Source organism: Haematobia irritans, chromosome 5 (assembly GCF_050003625.1).
Source record: "Haematobia irritans isolate KBUSLIRL chromosome 5, ASM5000362v1, whole genome shotgun sequence".
In the NCBI taxonomy this organism is placed as follows: Eukaryota; Metazoa; Arthropoda; class Insecta; order Diptera; family Muscidae; genus Haematobia; species Haematobia irritans.
Window position 1 is genome coordinate 153,051,359 of NC_134401.1, and position 25,023 is coordinate 153,076,381.

General features: G+C 33.6%; 2 protein-coding genes across 2 annotated transcripts; both read left to right on the forward strand.

Annotated features, from left to right (window-relative positions):
• The first annotated feature begins 560 nt into the window (after positions 1 to 560).
• On the forward strand, positions 561 to 11,078 carry RabX1 (RAS oncogene family member RabX1). The gene is made up of 3 exons (XM_075309922.1): positions 561 to 1,070; positions 9,613 to 9,740; positions 9,809 to 11,078. The coding sequence occupies exons 1-3, from the start codon at positions 1,028 to 1,030 to the stop codon at positions 10,424 to 10,426; spliced, it is 789 nt and encodes a 262-aa protein (XP_075166037.1). The 5' UTR covers positions 561 to 1,027; the 3' UTR covers positions 10,427 to 11,078.
• Positions 6,180 to 8,490, forward strand: LOC142238318 (uncharacterized). Its single transcript, XM_075309923.1, has 2 exons — positions 6,180 to 6,368; positions 6,448 to 8,490. Exon 2 carries the CDS (start codon positions 7,231 to 7,233, stop codon positions 7,816 to 7,818), a length of 588 nt encoding a protein of 195 aa, XP_075166038.1. The 5' UTR covers positions 6,180 to 6,368; positions 6,448 to 7,230; the 3' UTR covers positions 7,819 to 8,490.
• Positions 11,079 to 25,023: the final 13,945 nt, after the last annotated feature.

The following is a 25,023-nucleotide window of genomic DNA, read 5'->3' on the forward strand; positions in this document are numbered from 1 at the left end:
TACAGTGGATTTGTTTTGAATTAACGGCAGTTATTTTTTGTCAATATGGCAATTCCTTTTCTAATTCAATACAAAGATAATTGAGAAGAAGATGCAGTCTTGTCATAGCAAAACTGAAGCACCAGAGGACTCTGCCAACAAAATATCAAATGTACTGCCGTTTGCGTCGGAAAATATCATAACATTAGCGTTTTTCATAAATTTCTGAATAAAAACCCACAAAAGCAATACCACAACGATTGTAGAAAATTAAAATAAAACGTATGTGTATTTTAAAGCGAATATTCATTATGGTTTTATGTGAATATTGCCGTTTTAAATTTATTCTTGGGCAGAGCTGCTTTGGAAAAAATTGACAAATAAAACAATTTTTTTCTCATAGCCCTCTACACCTTGACATTTGTCTTCTCTTGATAAGAGCACAATGCTTAATCTTGTTATACTCAATTATCTTTGTTCAATATGCCAATCTCTATACTCAGCTGTTTTGCAATGGGCAATCATTTAATGTTGGCAGCACTGATTGTCAGTCGAAAATTTGAATCTGACATCGTTCTAATTGTACGGCGTTACAAATACGACTGACTATGCGTCAATCAGCTGTTTCGAGTCATCCATAGAAAAAAGCCAAGCAGCAACAACAACAATCTATATAGAGCAACTATAATAACAAATACCAAATAACAAGAAAATTTGCGTTTTACTTAGTAAAATGCAACGAAGAAGAAAGAAATAAAGTAAAAACCTATTGCAAACGGATACCAGCAAATAGTTTAAAGTGTGAAACACCAATAAGAAAAAAAGCAGGAAAACAAAGACAACCACTGAGTAAATACTAGATAAGAAAAAAATCCATTAATATTGTTCTTCTGACGTAGAAAATAAGGAGAAGCATTGGCGATAAACCAGAACGCCAAGAAAGTTCAAGGAACCTTGGGGAATTCCATGAACAGGGCTTAGAATCTCCCATAATTCCCATTCACTGCCCGACTCTATTCTTTGGAGGTAATTGTAGAAGCTCACCATCATGAGAGGAATCGAAGGCAAAGTTGTTATATTGGGATCCAAAGGTAAGTGGAATCATCAGATAATCTCACCATTTAAGATTAATGTATGTCTCCATGCTTGAATTGATATAAATGTTCCCATTATTCATTCATTATTCTTGTATAATTTTTTAATGACCAATTATATGGAGCAGTGAATGCATTGACTTTGCAATTCGTCGTTATTATTGTTGTTGTTTTTTCATTATTGTTGACTCGCGTTCTTCCTATTCACTGAATTGTCACAAAAAAATAAATCGATAAGGCAAGGGGCTCGAAAGTATCTGTGCAGATGGTACTACTGTTTACTAGTGTGTCAGAAGGCGGGGGAAGGCGGTGGAGGAAGGAAAAAAAACATTTATGCCATGGTCCGCAGGCACGTAATATGTATGCATGCTCTTCATGCATGTATATTTCAATAAACAAATAACCTTGAGGGAAACCACTTGCATAAATTCTTTTGTCTTAAAATTGTCTTAGTCATATTCATCATTCGGGGGTCTGTGATAAACGTAAAACCTAGTGAAAAAGATTTAAGCTTTTGGATTTTAAGATTTAAATTTCATTATAGAATCTAGTTTTGTTTGGGGGAAGTACATAGTGTGGGAGAATTTTTTCCTTTGCAAAGGAGGCTAAAGTAAACAAATAAAGGGGAATCACATAAACCTCTTATGACAAAATTGTTTTGATTACATTCAGCATATTGTTTATGTGCATTTTAACTGGGTAAACTAATCTGCTTTAAATTTTCAAAGAATTACAAAATGAGATAAGAAAATTGGCGGGTATGGCTATTTGTTATTTTCTCTAGTCCTATGAGACGAGGAACATAAATCGCTTAATATCGGTTGAGGATATTATGATGTATTTGGTAAAGCATCTGGGAGCCAAACTGGAGTCGATTTGTTAATTTCCGCCCGTTGTTGTTTCATGTAGTTTCATTCATTTTGTTCTATGCTTGTGTAGTTCAACTTTTTGCCAGATCAAGGAACTCTGCGACAAGGATGGGGTGTGTCCAGAGTGATCTGGTGGTGAGAGCGCTATCCTTAGCTGGGCAAGCAAAAAGGTGACGAGTGTCAATCACTGATAAGTATGAATTAAGGCGGCTGCACTTGCCTGATCTTAGTTGGGCTAAAACTACCCTGGTCTGCTGTGGGAGGTCTCTCTCCTCCGGTGCTATGGACGGCGGTCGGACTCGGAGAACAGGATTAGCCTTGTAGCTTCTCACCGCTTCAGCTACAGTATCCTCATGAATCCTGTTCAGACCTGTTTGGTATGCTGCCTGATCTAGAGGCTCTCTTTTGTAACGCTGGATCTCGGGCTCTAGAAGGTTAAAATCAACCCTTACATTCCTGGGTGGAGGTTGACTATCCATAAGATGATGATTCGATGGCAACCCAAGACAACATGTAATTGTGTCGACGCACTGGGATGATCTTAGTCTCCGCATAAAGGTGATCCAGGGGTGTACTGCGGAGACATCCTGTTGCTGTTCTAAGGGCAGCGTTCTGACAGGTCTGTATGTTATTCCACTGTGTATCGCTCGTTTGAGGTGTCCACACTTACGCTGCTAGTTTACCGCCCGTCCATCTATTTGAAGACCAATTCAAAGGTCGAAATGGAAGCCTAATTTTTTGCATAAAACTCCTTTTCACTCTAAGAGGAATTAAAGGGTGATACGGTAAAAATTTGGTCAATATAAACTTGACGTATTTCTTTCAATTTTGCATTTAAAAAACCTGAACACCCCTCATTATGAAGGTATGTGTAGGCTTTGTGTGGCGAAGAAGGTGGACAAGGTGGCTGTACAAAATCTGATGGCAGGTGTCAAGCGTGAGGCCCGGCAATTCGGATTTGGAAAAGCGAAAGCCTAACTGAATATTTTTCCTGAATTTTTTACTAATTGAACTTGAGAAAAAGAAATTTAATTTGATTTTTTTTAATAAACGATTTCACCGATTTACACGCGTTTTCCCTTGACCAAATTTTGACCGTATCACCCTTCAAGCTAATTTTTACTCTTGGCCACATAGTTTTTGGAGATATGAACAAAATAAGTTTTTCATATGGAAATTTAGAGTTTTTCAAGATTTGAAATTAATTTTAGGTTTTTTGGAAGTAATTTCAAATTAAGCTTCTTTATTGTTCTAGGGCACGTATTTTGGGAGATTTGAGCAAAATATTTTTGTTTTTTTCGGATATGGATTGAATATTGGATTTTTTGGGGTTGCTTACAAATTAAATTCCTTTTCGCCGAAGGAAGCATAGCTTAAAAGATATAAACAAAATAAGTTTTTCGTACGAGGGTTGCCTTTAATATTTCTGGATTAGAGATCAATTTGTGATAATCATCAAAAATCGCTTTATTGTTTTCCAAATTACTCCCCATTAAGATCTATACGTTGGAATCAATTGTCGCTTCTTTAGTCGTAGAAAAACGTTGACCTCTTATTTTATTGTGGCCAAGTCAGGACAATACGTCTTGATGAGTCGATGTCTGAGAGAGTGATCCATCTTCGCCGGTTGGTTTTACTAATTTCATGGAGGACAATTGGCAAACAAATGACTGTGTACCACTCAGAATTGGCTGTTCTGCTTTGCTGTAGTGGTACAATTGTCTAGTTTTTCCGAAAAAAAACGGCGATTTTGTTTGGAAGTGTTTCGTGCGCAAGCAACTTTTGTGTGTTGTGTTTCGTGAGCAATAACAAACGTTCTAAGTAGGGACATCTTCAAAAATGTCAAGGACGGAATTTTGGATTTTTCGGGGGAGACCACAAATTAAGGCAAAATAAGTTTTTCATATAAAACAAGTAAGGAAAGTCTAAAGTCGGGCGGGGCCGACTATATTATACCCTGCACCACTTTGTAGATCTAAATTTTCGATACCATATCGCATCCGTCAAATGTCTTGGGGCTATATATAAAGGTTTGTCCCAAATACATACATTTAAATATCACTCGATCTGGACAGAATTTGATAGACTTTTACAAAATCTATAGACTCAAAATTTAAGTCGGCTAATGCACTAGGGTGGAACACAATGTTAGTAAAAAAATAGGGAAACATTTAAATCTGAATCAATTTTAAGGAAACTTCGCAAAAGTTTTTTTATGATTTATTGCTCGGCATATATGTATTAGAAGTTTAGGAAACTTAGTCATTTTTACAACTTTTCGACTAAGCAGTGGCGATTTTACAAGGAAAATATTGGTATTTTGACCATTTTTGTCGAAATCAGAAAAACATATATATGGAGCTATATCTAAATCTGAACCGATTTCAACAACATTTGGCACGCATAGCTACAATGCTAATTCTACTCCCTGTGCAAAATTTCAATTAAATCGGAGTTAAAAATTGGCATCTATGGTCATATGAGTGTAAATCGGGCGAAAGCTATATGTGGGAGATATATCTAAATCTGAACCGATTTCAACCAAATTTGGCACGCATAGCTACAATGCTAATTCTACTCCCTGTGCAAAATTTCAACTAAATCGGAGCAAAAAATTGGTCTCTGTAGTCATATGAGTGTAAATCGGGCGAAAGCTATATATGGGAGCTATATCTAAATCTGAACCGATTTCAACCAAATTTGGCACGCATAGCTACAATGCTAATTCTACTCCCTGTGCAAAATTTCAACTGAATCGGAGTTAAAAATTGGCCTCTGTGGTCATATGAGTGTAAATCGGGCGAAAGCTATATATGGGAGATATATCTAAATCTGAACCGATTTCAACCAAATTTGGCACGCATAGCTACAATGCTAATTCTACACCCTGTGCAAAATTTCAACCAAATCGGATTTAAAAATTGGCCTCTGTGGTCATATGAGTGTAAATCGGGCGAAAGCTATATATGGGAGCAATATCTAAATCTGAACCGATTTCAATAAAATTTGGCACACTTGACTACACTACTAATTGTACTCCTAGTGCATTTTTCAACCAAATTGGGGTAAAACTCTGGCTTCTGGGACCGTATTAGTCCATATCGGACTAAAGATATATATGGGAGCTATATCTAAATCTGAACCGATTTCAATAAAATGAACTTGACTATTGTGTTAATTGTTCTTCTTGTGCAGAATTTTAAGCACATTAGGGTAAAACTCTGGCTTCTGGTGCCATATAAGTCCATATCGGGCGAAAGATATATATGGGAGCTATATCTAAATCTGAACCGATTTCTTCCAAAATCAATAGGGTTCTATTCTGAGCCAAAACACATACTTGTGCCAAATTTGAAGTCGATTGGACTAAAACTGCGACCTAAACTTTGATTACAAAAATGTGTTCACGAACAGACGGACATGGCTATATCGACTCAGCTCACCCTGAGCATTTTTGCCAAAGACACCATGTGTCTATCTCGTCTCCTTCTGGGTGTTGCAAACATATGCACTAACATATAATACCCTGTTCCACAGTGTGGCGCAGGGTATAAAAATTGTGGTATTTGGCAAATAATTGATTATTAAAATTTTTTTGTGATTTTTAATGCTATCTAACGCTTGTCGGGAACCCTTGGCCTCAAAATTTCACAATTTTTCTAGAATGAATTTAAAAAAATTTTCGACAAAATTTAAATAATTTCTACCATTTTATTAATCCTTACCCTGTTTTTACCCTATTTGAAAGATGTTAAAATTGCCCTTTAAAAGTATGAAAAAAGCAAGTTATAAAAAATTAAATTTAAAGAACTTCCTGCGTAGTTAAAATAAAGAACATCTCTGGAAGGACATTTTTGGAAGTGCTTTTAAAGTTGTGCCTTTAGAAATACTTTCAAATTTTTTTGCTGGGCATTAAAAGATCCATAAAATTGGCACACCGGTAGTCACTTATAACTTTCTGCGGTTCCGTGAAACTTATTTTTCCTCTAGCACCCTCAAGCGCCTACGATATTTTTACCATCAATAAACGAACAAAAAGTATTGCCATCACATATTTTACAATTCAATGGTTTATTCCAATTCAGTTTTTTTTGTTCACCTGATATTTCATTTAAATTCATTCATATTTTAATATACTATTTACGTTGTAGTCTTTATACATTCTGCTAGAAATATTTCTATCGCCATTTATAATTTATTAGTGTTTTTTATAGTTTCGTTTCGTGGTATGCCATTTTTATTTACGTAAAATTTTAATCAATATGCACACAATGTTTTGTTTTGTTGTCAGCTTACTTTCTATAGCTTTTAGTTCCGATTAGTATAGTCTGTGGGCTTTGGGACGTTCTCTACTCTAAAACAAACATTGATAGTGTAACAAATGAGTAGTTTCTCAGTAAGCAACGATAATAGCATCCAAACACAAGTACAATTAAAAGACAAAAATGATGTTGTTGTAACAGTTTTTAATGTAATTTCATCTATTTTGTTCTATACTTGTGTAGTTAAACTTGTAGCCAGATCAAGGAACTCTGCGACAAGGATGGGGTGTGTCCAGAGTGATTTGGTGGTGAGACGGGTAGGCTTAGCCGGGCAAGTGTCATGTGGCCCTTGATTGCAGATGGGACACAAGTCAGCTACGCTGCTAGCAATCACTGATAAGTATGAATTGAGGCGGCTGCACTTGCCTGATCTTAGTTGGGCCAAAACTATCGTGGGAGGTCTCTCTCCTCCAGTGCTATGGGCGGCGGTCAGACTCCGAGAACAGGATTAACCTTGTAGCTTCTCGCCGCCTCCGCTACAGTATCCTCATGAATCCTGTTCAGACCTGTCTGGTATGCTACCTGATCTAGAGGCTCTCTTTTGTAACGCTGGATCTCGGGCTCTAGAAAGTTAAGATCAACCCTTACATTCCTGGGTGGAGGTTGTCTATCCACAAGATGGTGATTCGGATGACAACTTCGATGGCAACCCAAGAGGTACTGCTTTGACAACATATAATAGTGTCGACGCACTGGGATGATCTTGGTCTTTGCATAAAGGTGATCCAGGGGTGTACTGCGGAAACATCCTGTTGCGGTTCTAAGGGAAGTGTTCTGAGAGGTCTGTATGTTATTCCACTGCGTATCGCTCGTTTGAGGTGTACACACTGGGGTTGCATAGTTTATTACTGACCGGCCAATTGCCTTATATGTAGTTAACAAGGTTTCTTTGTCCGCACCCCAAGTGCTGCCGGCAAGCGACGTGAGGACCTAGTTTCTACCACGGAGCTTATCAAAAACTGCAGTATGTATATACCGCCGGTTTGTAGCTGTGCTCCAGGTTATAGCCCAAACATTGAGTGGCTGTTGTGCGGGCATAACCGATTGGTTCTAGGAGACTTTAATGCCTACCATGAACTTTGGCATTCTCCCCTAGGTAATGACCAGAGAGGCATAGCCTTGGCAGAGCAGATAGATGACTCCATATTTTGCACGGCGAACGAAGAGGCTCCCACGAGAATTATGGGTGACTGCAGTAGTTCGCCAGATTTATCTTTATCGTCGTCTGGTCTGATAAATGACGTTTCCTGGCAACCCGCCATTTCATTTGGATCGGACCACCTCCCCATAATTCTCACCATTAACCGACCCTCCGCTTTCATGACCTCTGAACGCCGGAAGTTTTTCAATCAAAAGAAAGCCAACTGGAAAGGCTTCAGAGAATACACCGATCGCCGCTTCAGTGAGCTCCCGTCCCCTCTGATGTTCATGTTGCCCAGTGACGTTCCGGGACATCATCAACGTAGCAGCCACTCGCTTCATACCCGCTGGTCGAATTGCCCAAGTGAGGCCCAACTTCCCAGCCGAAGCGGCGGGACTCGCAGACGAGCGTGATGAACGCCGTCGTGCTAACCCTTAACAAGGAATCGGACAGCACTCAGTGATAAGATAGAAGTTCACCACTGTGGTATCACAATGGACTGAATAGTCTAAGTGAGCCTGATACATCGGGCTGCCACATAACCTAACCTAACCTAACCCTGCTGATCCTAGAAACAGATAACTAAATCTAGAGATTAGTAAGATAGTCGACGAGCACAAGCGGAGCACCTGAAGCAATGTAACTTAGGCACCGGAACTGGTAAATTGTGGTCAATAGTGAGAGCCCATATCGAACCCCGCTACAAATGATGATGGGATTTCAGTCACCTTTGGCGACGTGACTGTGACTGATTCGAAGAGATGCGCCAAATACTTCAACCGACAGTTTGTCGAGCATCCCGAGAGTGATAGAGCGAAAACGAGAGCCACTCGTCGCATACGTGGTCACCGAGCCGACGACACACCACAATTTACCGCAGCCGAAGTTACCAATGTCATCAACAGCGCGAAACCATCCAAGGCGCTGGGCCCCGACGGAATTTCAATGCTAATGCTGAAGCATCTGGGAATAGGGGGAGTTGAGTACCTGACCAGACTCCTCAATTTGTCCTTGGAATCACTCATTATACCCGATGTCTTGAAGATGGGTAGAGTGATTCCACTACTGAAGCCAGGCAAAGATTCGAGTAAAGGCGAATCGTACAGACCGATATCCCTTCTCTCGCCAGTAGCCAAGACACTTGAGGCACTACTCCTCACCTGCCTTGTGGAGAATTTTCCAGGTGCCCACCATCAACATGGATTCCGTAAGGTACACAGCACGACGACAGCCTTACATGCCATTTCGACACATATCAATAGGGGACTTAATCAGCCCAAGCCGTGTCATAGGACGGTCGTCGTGGCGCTTGGCCTATCGAAAGCATTTGATACGATCATCGAGGACATCGAGAATACGTCCCCACCTGCAGGAACGAAGCGTTGGGTTCTGAATTATATGTGAGGACGCCAGTCGTACGTGGAATTCAGGGACAAGAAGTCTAAACCCCGTAGAGTTCAACAGGGAGTTCCCCAGGGCGGGGTGATATCTCCGGCAATGTTTAACCTCTACCTGTCCTCGATTCCACCCCCTCCTGACCATTGTTGATGACATTTGTGATCGATTGAATGTCTACCTCGCTGATCTTACCAGTAATTTCACTGCAAGAAATTTGAGAATATCTCCCACCTCAGCCACACTATTCACTACATGGACGGCGGAAGTGCGCAGGCAGTTTAATGGCGAAACAATTCCGACAACAAATTGCCCCAAGGTTCTCGGGGTCACATTCGACAGCCTATTTAAGTCGTCCGCCCATTCCACTGCAATTTGTGACAAAAATGATATTGATTTTTATACTGCAACTCGAACTTTAAAAGAAAATTTCCCAGGCATTATTCTACAGGTAATCACAGTGCATCAACATTTTTGCCAAATAATATTGTCTACTAGGAATTGTAATGAAAATCTCGACGCTATGATTGTCATTACAATTCTACATTTTTAATATTTAGAAAAGGTGACTTTTCGAATTTTTCAAAATTGTTGAAAAGTCGACTCTGTACTCTCTGGCAATAATTTTTGAATCACTGATTTCCATTATATTAAAGTCTGGAGAGCTGGGAAAAGAATCTTAAAAGATGGTTTCAATTTCTATATATAATTTATTAATTTTAATTTTATATATATTTTTTAAATATATTTTTAAAAACTCCTAAATATGTTAAATAATATTATAAATCTTTTCGATTTTTGTATTTCTATAGGTGTTGGCAAATCATGTCTCGTAACCAAATACATCAAAAATACTTTACACAAAGATGTTGAGCATGTGAGTGCAGCTTCATTTTTTACATGCAAAGTCATTTTAGAAGATGCGCGAGTTAAATTACAAGTAAGTCTTATTGTTTCAGATTCTTCTCATTTCGTTTTGTTAAAATTTTGCAATATTTTTTTTTGCAGATATGGGACACAGCCGGTCAGGAGCGTTACAAAGCAGTAGCACCAATGTACTATCGCAATGCCAATGCCGCCATATTAGTTTTCGATTTGTCACAATATCGAACATTTACAGAAATCAAATCATGGATACAGGAATTGCATCGCAATGTTCAAGATCCGCTCATCTTAACCTTAGTGGGAAATAAATTGGATTTACATGTATCACGGGCAGTCTCACGAGAAGAAGCTATTCTCTTTGCCAATTCAATAGGAGCAACTTACTTTGAGACATCAGCAGAGACAGATCAAGGTTTGGAACAGGTATTTCTTAGTACAGCATTGGGTTTGGTACGTTTGGCCAGAGAAGGAAAATGTCGATCGTTGCGTCAATTCGATTCATCGGATTCCATTTCCACATACACCAATAACAATACCGCCTTTAATTATTCCACTCAGGCCATTAGAAATCGTTATGTTTATGATAATGGCGCAATTATTCACTTACCGTCAGTGCCCATGGGAATACCAGTGGAAGGCGATGATATAAAGGCCACAGCAGAGGGACGTTTAGAAACGCCGTCATGGAGCATAGAGCATATAGCATTGGGTGAAGTTGAACCAGTTAATTGGTGTTGTTAAAGAAATATTTTGACACAAAATATGAAAAGCCAAGATAGAGAGAAGAAAGGCATAAGGTATTGAAAACAAATGTGATTTATTACTAAAAAAAAAAACAAAAAGCAAAGCAATTTCAAGCAAATCCCAAAAACAAAACACAAAACTGAAACGAAATATGTGGATATTATTTTGAATAAGCCAGCCAGCTAACAAACAAGAAAATCCGTATCTGAAATTTATTTACACCTACTATAACCAAGTTGGAGATGCTTTTGATGACCAAAAATACCCATCGAATTTTTCCAATCAAGAAATTACGTATGATATTAATTTTGTATTTTTTTGATTTCGTATGGAACTGAAACTTTAGTTTGTTAAGGCTCATTTATCATATCTACGATTTGTTATTCGTATGTACAAATATCTATATAAATATATACATAAAAACATTCGATATGTTTACTTTATTTTTTTTTTAAATAGAACCTCATCTCAATCATTCAGATTAATTGTAAGATCCATTGATTTGAATTCATGGTATATGATTTTAATACGTTTCTCAAAAGGTTATGTTTTTTTACGACTTATTATAAAATATATGTATATATACATATGTAAAAACCTAAATGTAAAATAAGTAAAGAAATAAAGTCATGCTGAAAAAAGAATAAAAGTTACTGTTTTTTTTTAACAATAATAATATTAAATTAACCCTCTTATGCCCCAATTATTTTGTCAGAAGATTAAATATTCAATGTTAACGGCACAAAAGCAAGAAAACTAAACAAGAAAAATTTATACGGGAAATCGGTCCATATGGGCGATTTCCCGTATATATGCTGCAAAACCTATTAAACAGTTTTAACTAAGTCTTCTTTTTATTTTACCCATTTTTTTATCTTAAGGTGTATTTTACTAAAAGCTTCCTGATTTAACGCAGCCCGCCCAAAAGGCGGGATTGGACATTAGAGGGTTAAGTTAAAGAAATAAATATTCTACGAACATTTTCAATATTTGAGATTTGAATTTATTCGAGTTTTCTTAAAATCATTGGGATTTTAACAGAGAAATTTAATATATATTCGAATTAAAAACAAGTATAAACAGCCGTAAGTACGGCCAGGCCGAATCTTATGTACCCTCCACCATGGATTGCGCCAATCGAATTACTTGGGTTGTGGTATCTTAATTCGTTTTCTAAATTGTGTGTTAGTCCATACATGGTATACATTAGACAAAAAAAGTATGTGTAGGTAAGTCTACAAATAATTACGAATCGATATGGACTTTTGCACGGTACGTAGGGAGCCAGAATTGCAATATGGGGGTCGCTTATATGGGGGCTATATACAATTATTGATATGGACCAATTTTTGTGTGATTGGGGATCGATTAATCTGAGGGCTATATATAACTATAGACCGATATGCACCTAGTTCGGCATGGTTGTTAACGGCCATATACTAGCACAATGTACCAAATTTCAACTAACTCGGATGAAATTTGCTCCTCCAAGAAGCTTCAAAACCAAATCTCGGGATCGGTTTATATGAGGGCTATATATGATTATGGACTGATATGGACCACTTTTGGCATGGTTGTTAAATATCATATACTACCACCACGTACAAAATTTCAACCAGATCGGATGAATTTTGCTTCTCCAAAAGGCACCGGAGGTCAAATCTGGGGATCGGTTTATATGGGTGCTATATATAATTATGGACTGATATGAACCAATTCCTGCATGGTTGTTGGATACCATATACTAACATCACGTACCAAATTTCAACCGAATCGGATGAAGTTTGCTCTTCCAAGGGGCTCCAGAGGTCAAATCTGGGGATCGGTTTATACGGGGGCTATATATAATTATGGACCGATTTCGACCAATTTTTGCATGGGAGTTTGAGGCCATATATTAACACCACGTACCAAATTTCAACTGAATCAGATGCATTTTGGTCTTCCAAGAGGCTCCGGAGGTCAAATCTGGTGATCGGTTTATATGGGGGCTATATATAATTATGGACCGATGTGGACCAATTTGTGCATGGTTGTTAGAGACCATATACTAACACCATGTATCAAATTTCAGCCGGATCGGATGAAATTTGCTTCTCTTAGAGGCCTCACAAGCCAAATCGGGGGATCGGTTTATATGGGGGCTATATATAGTTATGGACCGATGTGGACCAGTTTTTGCATGGTTGTTAGAGACCATATACTAACACCATGTATCAAATTTCAGCCGGATCGGATGAAATTTGCTTCTCTTAGAGGCCTCGCAATCCAAATCGGGGGATCGGTTTATATGGGGGCTATATATAATTATGGACCGATGTGTACCAATTTTTGCATGGTTGTTAGAGACCATATACTAACACCATGTACCAAATTTCAGCCGGATCGGATGAAATTTGCTTCTCTTAGAGGCCTCACAAGCCAAATCGGGGGATCGGTTTATATGGGGGCTATATATAGTTATGGACCGATGTGGACCAGTTTTTGCATGGTTGTTAGAGACCATATACTTACACCATGTACCAAATTTCAGCCGGATCGGATGAAATTTGCTTCTCTTAGAGGCCTCGCAAGCCAAATTTGGGGGTCCGTTTATATGGGGGCTATATATAATTATGGACCGATGTGGACCAATTTTTCCATGGTTGTTAGAGACCATATACTAACACCATGTACCAAATTTCAGCCGGATCGGATGAAATTTACTTCTCTTAGAGGCCTCGCAAGCCAAATTTGGGGGTCCGTTTATATGGGGGCTATACGTAAAAGTGGACCGATATGGCCCATTTGCAATACCATCGGACCTACATCAATAACAACTACTTGTGCCAAGTTTCAAGTCGATAGCTTGTTTCGTTCGGAAGTTAGCGTGATTTCAACAGACGGACGGATGGACGGACGGACATGCTCAGATCGATTAAAAATTTATTCTAATTTTCATAGAAAATTTTGAATTTATCCGAATTTTCATTTTTGAATTTATTCTAATTTTCATAGAAATTTTGAATTTATTCTGTTCTTAAAATTTTTCATAGAAAATTTCAATTTGAATTATAATTTTCATAGAAATTTTGAATTTATTCTAATTTTCATAGAAATTTTGAATTTATTCTGTTCTTAAAATTTTTATAGAAAATTTTAATTTATTGGTATTTTCTTTTTTTTGAATTGTCTTAGAAAATATGAATATATTCGAGTTTTGTTTTGTTATTGTTGGTTTTGTTCTTTAAGCATTGTTGTTGTTTTTTATTAATTCAGCTTAAAACCATACATTGACTAAACTACAAGTGTCTTTAAAATTTTGAATTTATCCGAATTTTCAAACATAAATTGCATTTGTTCGAATTTTCATAGAAAATTTAATATTGAACGAATATTTATAAATTAATATATTCGAATTTGTTCATAGAAATTTTGATTTTATTCGACTTATATCATAGAACATTTTAATTTATTCGAATTTTCATGGAGAATTGGAATTTATTCTAATTTTCAGAATAAATTTAATTTTTTGCATTTATTAGAATTTTCCATTCCATGGATTTTATAAAATACTAGCATAACCCGGCCCGCTTCGCTGCGCCTTCCGAAGCGTATTTGGAGGAACATTTTGCGTTAATTTAGTCAACTATATCCTTCGTGCAGAAAACAAATTCGAAGAGATTTGAATTCTTTTAAACAATCGGACTACTTGATTTTTCGTTTATAGGTACAAATACGGCGGGAGAGGGTGTACCCTTTCCTCCAAATTTTCTTAATAATGTTCTGTATTCAAGTAGTTGGACAATCTTCTATATTTCTTGTGAATTTTAAGTGTGGTTTGTCAAGGAAAGGTATCCTTTTCCTCAACATATCTGAAAATTAAGCACTATATTATCCAATAAATCGGAAAAAGCAAAAGTAGTAAAAAATTTTACCACATTAACATTTGCTAAAATGTTGGGAAATGATGCACCCTCTACGTTGGCTACCAATTTCATGTAAATTTAAGTTCTTTACTAAAAAGAAGTCTGGCAGAAGCCTGTGCAAAAATCATAAAATTAAGAAAAAAAAACGGACAAAAGGGAAACCTCCCCCACCTTCGCTTCGTACCCTATATTAATTTCGCAACTACTCAATGGTCCCTATAAATTCTATCGAAGTAAATCGACAAAGTTTATTTCAATTTTCCCCTTCCCCAACCAGATATCGAAAAATCGTATACTAATTTAAAAATCATGTATAAATTTAATCACCTCCTCCCACGTTCCCTGTAAATTTCAAGTAGATCGGCGATGTTTAAATGTTGCTCTATTGTTTTAAAGGGACGTCACTTTCCCCGATACAATATCGACAAACACCGTGGTTAATAGCACCCCTAACCTTCCCTGAAAATTCTTGAAACTTTCCTTCAAATGTGGGGCAACGAAGGTTGCCTCTCCGTTCATAACCTTCCCTCACTGCCTTTGTAAATTTCAAGAAAACTTAACAAATTTTTTTTTCCAGGTTTAAATGAGGACCTCCTCCCCGACCAAATATCGAAAAGTGATGTAGCGTATCTTTTGTAAACGTCCCAGAAAATGTCAAGCAAATTATAAGCCTAAAGGGGCGGCCTCTCTTCCGTCCGAATATCACAAAATCAGGTATCAACTATTAATATCGTAACCTCTCTCCAGTAATCAAGTAACTCGGTAAAGTTTAATTGTTTCTCTGTATGTACTTAAGAGAAGCGGATGTCTCCCTATGCCCTTTTATTTTTATTAAAAAATCAGAAACCTGATATAAATTTCATAACCCATTTTTTCCGTAAAATTTCAGTCGGGGGAGTTTAGTTTTGTTTGTACTTTCAAAAAAAAAAATCGGCAAAGGGGAGGTCCCCCTCCCCGACCAAATACCGAAAAATAATGTAGCGGATTTTTGTCTAGATGCCAACCCCAACATTCAATGAAAATTTCAAGCAAATCGCATAATTTTGTTCTAAGTTTCAAAAAGTAGGGCAAGGGGGAGGTCCACCTCCCCATCCACATATGAAATCATCAGGTACCCCATATTAATTCCATAACCTCACCACATGTTCTCTGTAAATCTTAGAGAATCTGTAATTTAGAGAATTTTAGTTTTTTTCACTGTACTTTAAAAAAGTCGAACAAAGGGGAGGCCCCCTCCCCCGCAAAATATCGAAATAAAAAGTAGCGGATCTTTGTCTAGATTCCAACCCCAATCTTCAATGAAAATTTCAAGCAAATCGATCAACTTTGGTCCAATTTTCAAAAAGTCCGACAAAGGGAAGGTCCCCCTCCGAGACCAGGTGTCAAAAAATGAGGTACCCTATTTTCACCACATGAACGCCCCCTACGATCTCTGAAAGTTTCAAGTAAATCGGTTCAGCCGTTTCGGAGCCAACTTGGAACATACAAACAAACAAACAAATAAACAAACATAGATTGAATTTTATATACAGCTGCGCTCAAAATAATAGTAGTAGCAAATAAATTAAAGCACCATCGTGATTTACAGTTTTTGTCGTAAAATTGGTACTGTACTCAGTGTTTTTAGGTTGCCGAACATATAGACGGGATCCTCTTCAATCATAAGGCACCATTTTTGACTCATCCATCCAATGTTCCTCCATTTCTGTACTGGGGAATGTTCCTCCATTTCTGTACTGACCAATGGAAATCCTCTTGGGCATACTTTATTCTTTTCGATACATGTTTTTTTTGAAAGGAGAGTGACTTTTCTTGGACTATGGACAGCTAAATTATTTTCGTCTTTTAAATGTTTGTAAGCTAGCTTATAACTCTTTTATTTGTTTTGGAGCTTGCAAAGGGATTCTTCTTATGTCGATTTTTTTACAACAACAATAGCATCAGAAGTTAAACCAACGGTATTTTTTTATTATGCACACTCCAAACAATGATATAGTAAAAAACAAAGATAAAATAAACCTTTAGTGGAAGGAATAGAAGAAGCAGAAAAAAAAATTCAGCACAGCACTACTATTATTTTGAGCACAACTGTATATAGATTTTTCTATGTTATGCATTGTTTTTATTTTTTATTTTCGGCATATATTTTCGTATAAATATATCTATTTCATTAAAAATCAACAAAAAAAATGTAAATTCTCGTAATTTGCAAAACCTTCTCAAAAGAACTTCCATGGAAGCGAAAAAGTCAAACGGCACAGGTTAAAATCCCAGCGGGGATGAAATTATTTTTTTTTTTTACTTTTTTTATTAATTTTCTATTTTCTATTTTTTTTATAAGTTTTCTATTTTTTGTAAACTTTAACTGTCCAAAATTTGCACTTAAAATAGCCCGATTGTTTTTTTTCTAACACTTGTCCACAAGGACTGCATTGGAAGTAGAAAAAAATCATTGGGGGATCCCAAGATGCGCTTTAGAAGAAATGTTTGTGCACTTGTCCAAAAGGACTGCATCAGAAGTGGAAAACAATTATTGGGGGATCCCACGATGTGCTTTAGAATAAATGTTTGTGGACTTGTACAAAAGGACTGCATCGGAAGTTGAAAAAACTCAATGGGGGATTCTGGGATGGGCTTTAAAAGAAATGTTTGTGGAACAACTTCCAATTTTTTTGCTGGGTAGTTTACGATTTGTGAAAATCGTACTTATATACATTAAAATTCCTAAGAGGATTTTATTTATTAAATTTTTCTACAGATGTTTTGGATGAATATTTAATTCTAGACACATGCTTTTTAGTGCAAAAATTATTAGAAAATTCTTAGCAAAAGGCAAATTCTGGAATCGCACAATGAAGCCATACTACGAGTATTTTGAATTTTCATAAAAAAATTGAGTTATTTTGAATTTTCATAAAAAATTAGAAATTATTCAAATTGAAGTTATACGAATTTTCCTAAACAATTTCAATTTATTCGAATATTGAACCGTTTGACTTTCGGCCACAATACACACCTCATCACCTAACATATCAAGCCAACATAATAACATGATAATTCCATAAAATATAATTGATTTCCTATTAAGCAATAACTCGTCAACAATCGCCCATAGACAACCGATTCCTGACGAACATGCATAGATTCAATCAATCAATCATCCTTCTTATCACGATTGTTCGCAGTAGACAAAGTGTTGAAATAATAGTGAAAAATTACACAATGATAATTTATCATTGTTATTTGTCTGTGGTTTGTTGTTGTCGAGAGGGTGCCTACACATATCACCCACTTGGGGATTTATTTGTGTGATAATCATAAGACTTAGTATTTACTAGAAGGATAACTGAGGATAACAAAACAAAACATTTATGAAAGTGATAGGAGAAAAAAAAAGAAATAATAAATTATTGCTTATTGAGTTTGAGTTTAGTAGATATGATATGAATGGGATTACCGTTGGGAATAGTGATGTGCAATTTCCGATATTATGGACGATGAATGGGCCAGTATACAAGAAACCAAATTATCTGTGAGATTGGAGAAAAATGTTTTTTTTAGCCATTAAGGGTTAAAACATCCACACGTATTAAATTTTTTAAGGGGGCTGGGCACCCCCAAGACTCCCTTAGCTACGCCAATGGCCGTCGTTCACTCCAAGGAACGAATGTTTAGACATGAAAATTTGACGATGAAAATTTTTCTGAAAAGCTTATAGGAAGTTTTCTCTTAAATAAACTATTTTATAGCATAGAATAGTTTTTTTTGTGTAAAATTTCATTTTGGAGGAAAGTATTTTTCCTTTATGTGTACACGGATGAAAAAGACTGTTTTTCATATGTTTGGCTATAAACATTATATGTTTGGAACACAAATTTTTAAACACAATATTTTTGAGTGCAAGCATATAATGTTCATAAACTAGCATAACATGTTTGGGACATATATGTTAATATGTTAGAACATATTATGTTTGGGACATAAAATGTTTGTAAATATAATATGCTTGGATGCAAACATATATTAATTTAGAAATAGCCTATAAACATATAAAGGGTGATTTGTTAAGAGCTTGATAACTTTAAAAAAAAAAAAAACGCATAAAATTTGCAAAATCTCATCGGTTCTTTATTTGAAACGTTAGATTGGTCCATGACATTTACTTTTTGAAGATAATTTCATTTAAATGTTGACCGCGGCTGTGTCTTAGGTGGTCCATTCGGAAAGTCCAATTTTGGGCAACTTTTTCGAGCATTTCGGCCGGAATAGCCCGAATTTCTTCGGAAATGTTGTCTTCCAAAGCTGGAATAGTTGCTGGCTTATTTCTGTAGACTTTAGACTTGACGTAGCCCCACAAAAAATAGTCTAAAGGCGTCAAATCGCATGATCTTGGTGGCCAACTTACCGGTCCATTTCTTGAGATGAATTGTTCTCCGAAGTTTTCCCTCAAAATGGCCATAGAATCGCGAGCTGTGTGGCATGTAGCGCCATCTTGTTGAAACCACATGTCAACCAAGTTCAGTTCTTCCATTTTTGGCAACAAAAAGTTTGTTAGCATCGAACGATAGCGATCGCCATTCACCGTAACGTTGCGTCCAACAGCATCTTTGGACCGTATGTCCAATGATTCCACCAGCGTACAAACCACACCAAACAGTGCATTTTTCGGGATGCATGGGCAGTTCTTGAACGGCTTCTGGTTGCTCTTCACTCCAAATGCGGCAATTTTGCTTATTTACGTAGCCATTCAACCAGAAATGAGCCTCATCGCTGAACAAAATTTGTCGATAAAAAAGCGGATTTTCTGCCAACTTTTCTAGGGCCCATTCACTGAAAATTCGACGTTGTGGCTCGTTAGTAAGTCTATTCATGATGAAATGTCAAAGCATACTGAGCATCTTTCTCTTTGACACCATGTCTGAAATCCCACGTGATCTGTCAAATACTAATGCATGAAAATCCTAACCTCAAAAGAATCACCCTTTATGTGTTTAGTAGCTTGGAGCGCTATTTAACAGGGAGCGATATTGAATTAAGTTGGTGGTTGTTGCTTGTTATTACAAAATTAACATTTTATTTTTCCTTGGGCAATTGATCAGCTACTTCTTTGATCCTTACAAACTGTATGGTCCGCTGTTCGAATCCCCGTCCGGCAAAAGGTAAAATTAAAATAAAAAAAAATCATACAATTTAATAATTTCTTCTACAATGTTTGTATTACAGAAAAAGGTGCTAAGAACTAAAAAATCTCGTGGAAGTGAGAAAGATGTGGGGGAATATACAATTGGGCAGAAACAAAATTTTGAGCATTCAGGTCGAAAACCTATGTTGTTAGCACCTATATTACCTGTTTATTTTCATAATTCATTATGATTGTAAATATATAAATAAATAAATAAAATTGTGAGCACAATATTGTTTGGGAGAATTTTTTTAAGCATATAATATTTTTGGGTGCAAAATGCTTCCAAACATATTATATGTTCACATAATAACATATTGTTTTTTGGAAGACAACATTATTGAATTTGGATGCAAAAATACAAAATGTTTGGAACTTAGACTACCCAAACATATATTGTTTAGACCAATATGCTTTCAAACATATTATATATTGGAAGAGATCAAACATATAAATGTTTGGGCAATACCCAAAAATGTATATGCTTGAAGCAAAATATGTTTGGGAGTATATGTTACAGAAGCGATTTTTTGTGAGCGTGTAGGAAACAGGGATGGAGAATCCAATTTTTGAGCGAAAAAGTACTTTTCACCAAATTTCAACAAAATTCCATTGGAAGATTATTGTCAAGAGCTCCTTTAGACTGAATTTTAAAGAAAATAAAGTTTTGTTTGTCAATTCTTCAATTTTAAATATTTTTTTGTTTTAGTTTTATATCCGCTTACAAAGACTACGGTAGTATTGTAATCACGGTTGCCACAGATGTACTTCATGGTACTGCATAAATTTTCCATAGATAAATAAGAAACAATTTTTTTTGACAAAATTTTCTAAAGAAATAAAATTTTGACTAAATTATCTATAGAAATAAAATTTTGATAAAATATTCTATAGAAATAAAATTTTGACAAAATATTCTATAGAAATACAATTTTGACAAAATATTCTAAGAAATAAAATTTTGACAAAATTTTGTATAGAAATAAAATTTTCACAAAATTTTCTTTAGAAATAAAATTTTGACAATATAAAATGTTGACAATATATTCTATAAAAATAAAATTTTAACAATATTTTCTATAGAAATAAAATTTTGACAAAATTTTCTATAAAAACACAATTTTTACAAAATATTCTATAGAAATAAAATGTTGACAAAATTTTGTATAGAAATAAAATTTTGACAAAATTTTCTTTAGAAATAAAATTTTGACAAAATTTTCAACAAAAATAAAATTTTGACATAGAATACTATAGAAATAAAAGTTTGACAAAATTTTCTATAGAAATAAAATTTTGACAAAATTTCCTATAGAAATAAAAATTTTTACAAAATTTTCTACAAAAATAAAATTTTGACAAAATTTTCTATAGAAATAAAATTTTGACAAAATTTTGTTAGAAATAAAATTTTTAAAAAAAAATTTTTAGAAACAAAATTTTTACAAAATTTTCTACAAAAAATAAAATTTTGACAACATTTTCTATAGAAATAACGTTTTGACAAAATATTCTATAAAAATAAAATTTTAACAAAATATTCTATAGAAATAAAATTTTGACAAAATTTTGTATAGAAATAAAATTTTGACAAAATTTTCTTTAGAAATAAAATTTTGACAATATAAAATGTTGGCAATATATTCTATAAAAATAAAATTTTGACAAAATTTTCTATAGAAATAAAATTTTGACAAAATTTTTTTAGAAATAAAATTTTTAAAAAAATTTTTTAGAAATAAAATTTTTACAAAATTTTCTACAAAAATAAAATTTTGACAACATTTTCTATCGAAATAACGTTTTGACAAAATATTCTATAAAAATAAAATTTTAACAAAATATTCTATAGAAATACAATTTTGACAAAATATTCTATAGAAATAAAGTTTTTACAAAATTTTCAACAAAAATAAAATTTTGACAAAATTTTCTTTAGAAATAAAATTTTGACAACATTCTCAACAAAAATAAAATTTTGACATAGAATACTATAGAAATACAAGTTTGATAAAATTTTCTATAGAAATAAAATTTTGACAAAATTTTCTATAGAAATAAAATTTTGACGAAATATTCAATAGAAATAAAATTTTGACAAAATTTTCTATAGAAATAAAATTTTGACATAGAATAGTATAGAAATAAAAGTTTGACAAAATTTTCTACAAAAATAAAATTTTGACAAAATTTTCTATAGAAATAAAATTTTGACAATATTTTGTATAGAAATAAAATTTTGACAACATTTTCTATAGAAATAAAATTTTGACAAAATTTTCTATAAAAACACAATTTTGACAAAATATTCTATAGAAATAAAATTTTGACAGTATTTTGTATAGAAATAAAATTTTGACAAAATTTTCTATAGAAATAAAATTTTGACATAGAATACTATAGAAATAAAAGTTTGACAAAATTTTCTACAAAAATAAAATTTGGACAAAATTTTCTTTAGAAATAAAATTTTGACAATATTTTGTATAGAAATAAAATTTTGACAAAATTTTCTATAGAAATAAAATTTTGACAAAATTTTCTATAAAAACACAATTTTGACAAAATATTCTATAGAAATAAAATTTTGACAATATTTTGTATAGAAATAAAATCTTGACAAAATTTTCTATAGAATTAAAATTTTGACATAGAATATTATAGAAATAAAAGTTTGACAAAATTTTCTACAAAAAAAAAAATTTTACAAAATTTTCTATAGAAATAAAATTTTGCAAAATTTTCTATAGAAATAAAACTTTGACAAAATTTTCTATACAAATAAAAATTTTATTTTTCAATCATTATTGTTCTTTTTGATTTCAGCTTAAAACCATGAATTGACTAACTACAAGTGTAGCTTAACTAACGGAGGAAAAGAATGTTTGTAACATTTATTTGGGCAAAGCCCTATAGACTCCAAGATGGTTGGGTGGACGCACGTTTCGGAATTACCACATACCTCATCAGCATCCTCTACTTGCAGCAAAACTATCAACCAATTATCATCTTTGGGTTTAGTGAACTACCAGAATTCAGTCTGATAATTGGTTGATAGTTTTGCTGCAAGTAGAGGATACTGATGAAGTATGTGGTAATTCCGAAACGTGCGTCCATCCAACCATCTTGGAGTCTATAGGGCTTTGTCCAAATAAATGTTACAAACATTCTTTTCCTCTGTTAGTTAAGCTACACTTGTAGTTAGTCAATTCATGGTTTTAAGCTGAAATCAAAAACAACAATAATGATTGAAAAATAAACCAACAATAACAAAACAATACGCAGTAAAATTTTGTCAAAAATGCCTATAGAAATAAAATTTTGACAAAATTTTCTATAGAAATAAAATTTTGACAAAATTTTCTATAGAAATAATATTTTGACAAAATTTTCTATAGAAATAAAATTTTGACAAAATTTTCTATAGAAATAAAATTTTAACACAATTTTCTATAGAAATAAAATTTTGCCAAGATTTTCTATAAAAATAAAATTTTGACAAAATTTTCTATAGAAATAAAATTTTGAAAAAATTTTCTATAGAAATAAAATTTTTGTTGTTCAAATCATCGATTTGAATGAAGTTGGCTGGGTTTTATTTTGAGCGTGCGATGATTTGACGGTGGCAAAGGAAAAGGGAGATGTTTGTACGAATTTAGTTCGGTAAAAACCGGCTATCAATGTAAAACCCTTTTTTCGGAAGGTTCAATTGTGGTTTATTGTTGGGTTTAATGAACTGCCTGAATTTATTCTGATAATTGGTTGATAGTTTTGCTGCAAGTAGAGCATGCTGATGAGGAATGTGGTAATTCCGAAACGTGCGTCCATCCAACCATCGTGCAGTCTATAGGGCTTTGCCCAAATAAATTTGACAAACATTCATTTCCTCTGTTGGTTAAGCTACACTTGTAGTTTAGTCAATGTGTGGTTTTAAGCTGAAATAAAAAAAAACAACAACAATGATTAAAGATTGAAAACCAACAATAACAAAACAAAACGAAATAAAATTTTCTATAGAAATAAAATTTTGACAAAATTTTCTATGGAAATAAAATTTTGACAAAATTTTCAATAGATATAAATGTTTGTCAAAATTTTGTATAGAAATAAAATTTTGACAAAATTTTCTATAGAAATAAAATTTTGACAAAATTTTCTGTAGAAATAAAATTTTGACAAAATTTTCTATAGAAATAAAATTTTCACAAAATTTTCTATAGAAATAAAATTTTGACAAAATTTTCTATAGAAATAAATTTTTGACAAAATTTTCTATAGAAATAAAATTTTGACAAAATTTTCTATAGAAATAAAATTTTGACAAAATTTTCTATAGAAATAAAATTTTCACAAAATTTTCTATAGAAATAAAATTTTGACAAAATTTTCTATAGAAATAAAATTTTGACAAAATTTTCTATAGAAATAAAATTTTGACAAAATTTTCTATAGAAATAAAATTTTGGCAAAATTTGCTTTGAAATAAAATTTTGATAAAATTTTCTATAGAAATAAAATTTTGAAAAAATTTTCTATAGAAATAAAATTTTGATAAAATTTTCTATAGAAATAAAATTTTGATAAAATTTTCTATAGAAATAAAATTTTAACAACATTTTCTATAGAAAAAAAAATTTGCCAAGATTTTCTATAGAAATAAAATTTTGACAAAATTTTTTATAGAAATAAAATTTTGACAAAATTTTCTATAGAAATAAAATTTTGACAACATTTTCTATAGAAATAAAATTTTGACAACATTTTCTATAGAAATAAAATTTTGACAAGATTTTCTGCAGAAATAAAATTTTGATAAAATTTTCTAAAGAAATAAAATTTTCAATAGAAGTAAAATTTTGATAAAAATTTCTATGGAAATAAGACTTTGACAAAATTTACTATTGACAATATTTTCTAAGAAATAAAATTTTTGTCAAAATTTGTTAGGTCGAAATCTTAGTTGTTAGTACCTTTTTTTGTATTTATTATGATTTATTATGGTTTTAAATAAACTAGCATGAAATACTTTCAACACATACTCTCTCTCATTAAAAACATGCTTTATCGTACAATTTATCTATTATTTGTAGTCTGAGGCTAAGACATTAAAGTGTATACTTATTTGCTAGGATAATGGTATCCTTAGTTTGCCATAATAAAATATTGTAAAAATTTCTTGCCCTTTGAACCTAAGCTGTCATGGTGGATGTACTCATTTCCGAATCACCATCACCGCCCAACGTAGGAAAAGCCATAATGTTTACAATTGTGAGAAAATTTCTATACCATATTGTGTCCATAGGAGTTCGTGGTTTTTATTATCCACCATCAGCAGTTCTACCAAAAAGAAACCCCCCCTCCCCCATCCAATTGTATTGGCCACGTTTACCAAGTGGCTGTGTTGGCTATTTAACCTTCTTTTCATTCAATAACCATAAATTAGATTTATGGTAGCTAATCTTTAAATGTGCCACTCCTCTACTTTAACTTGTTCGAATTTTTTG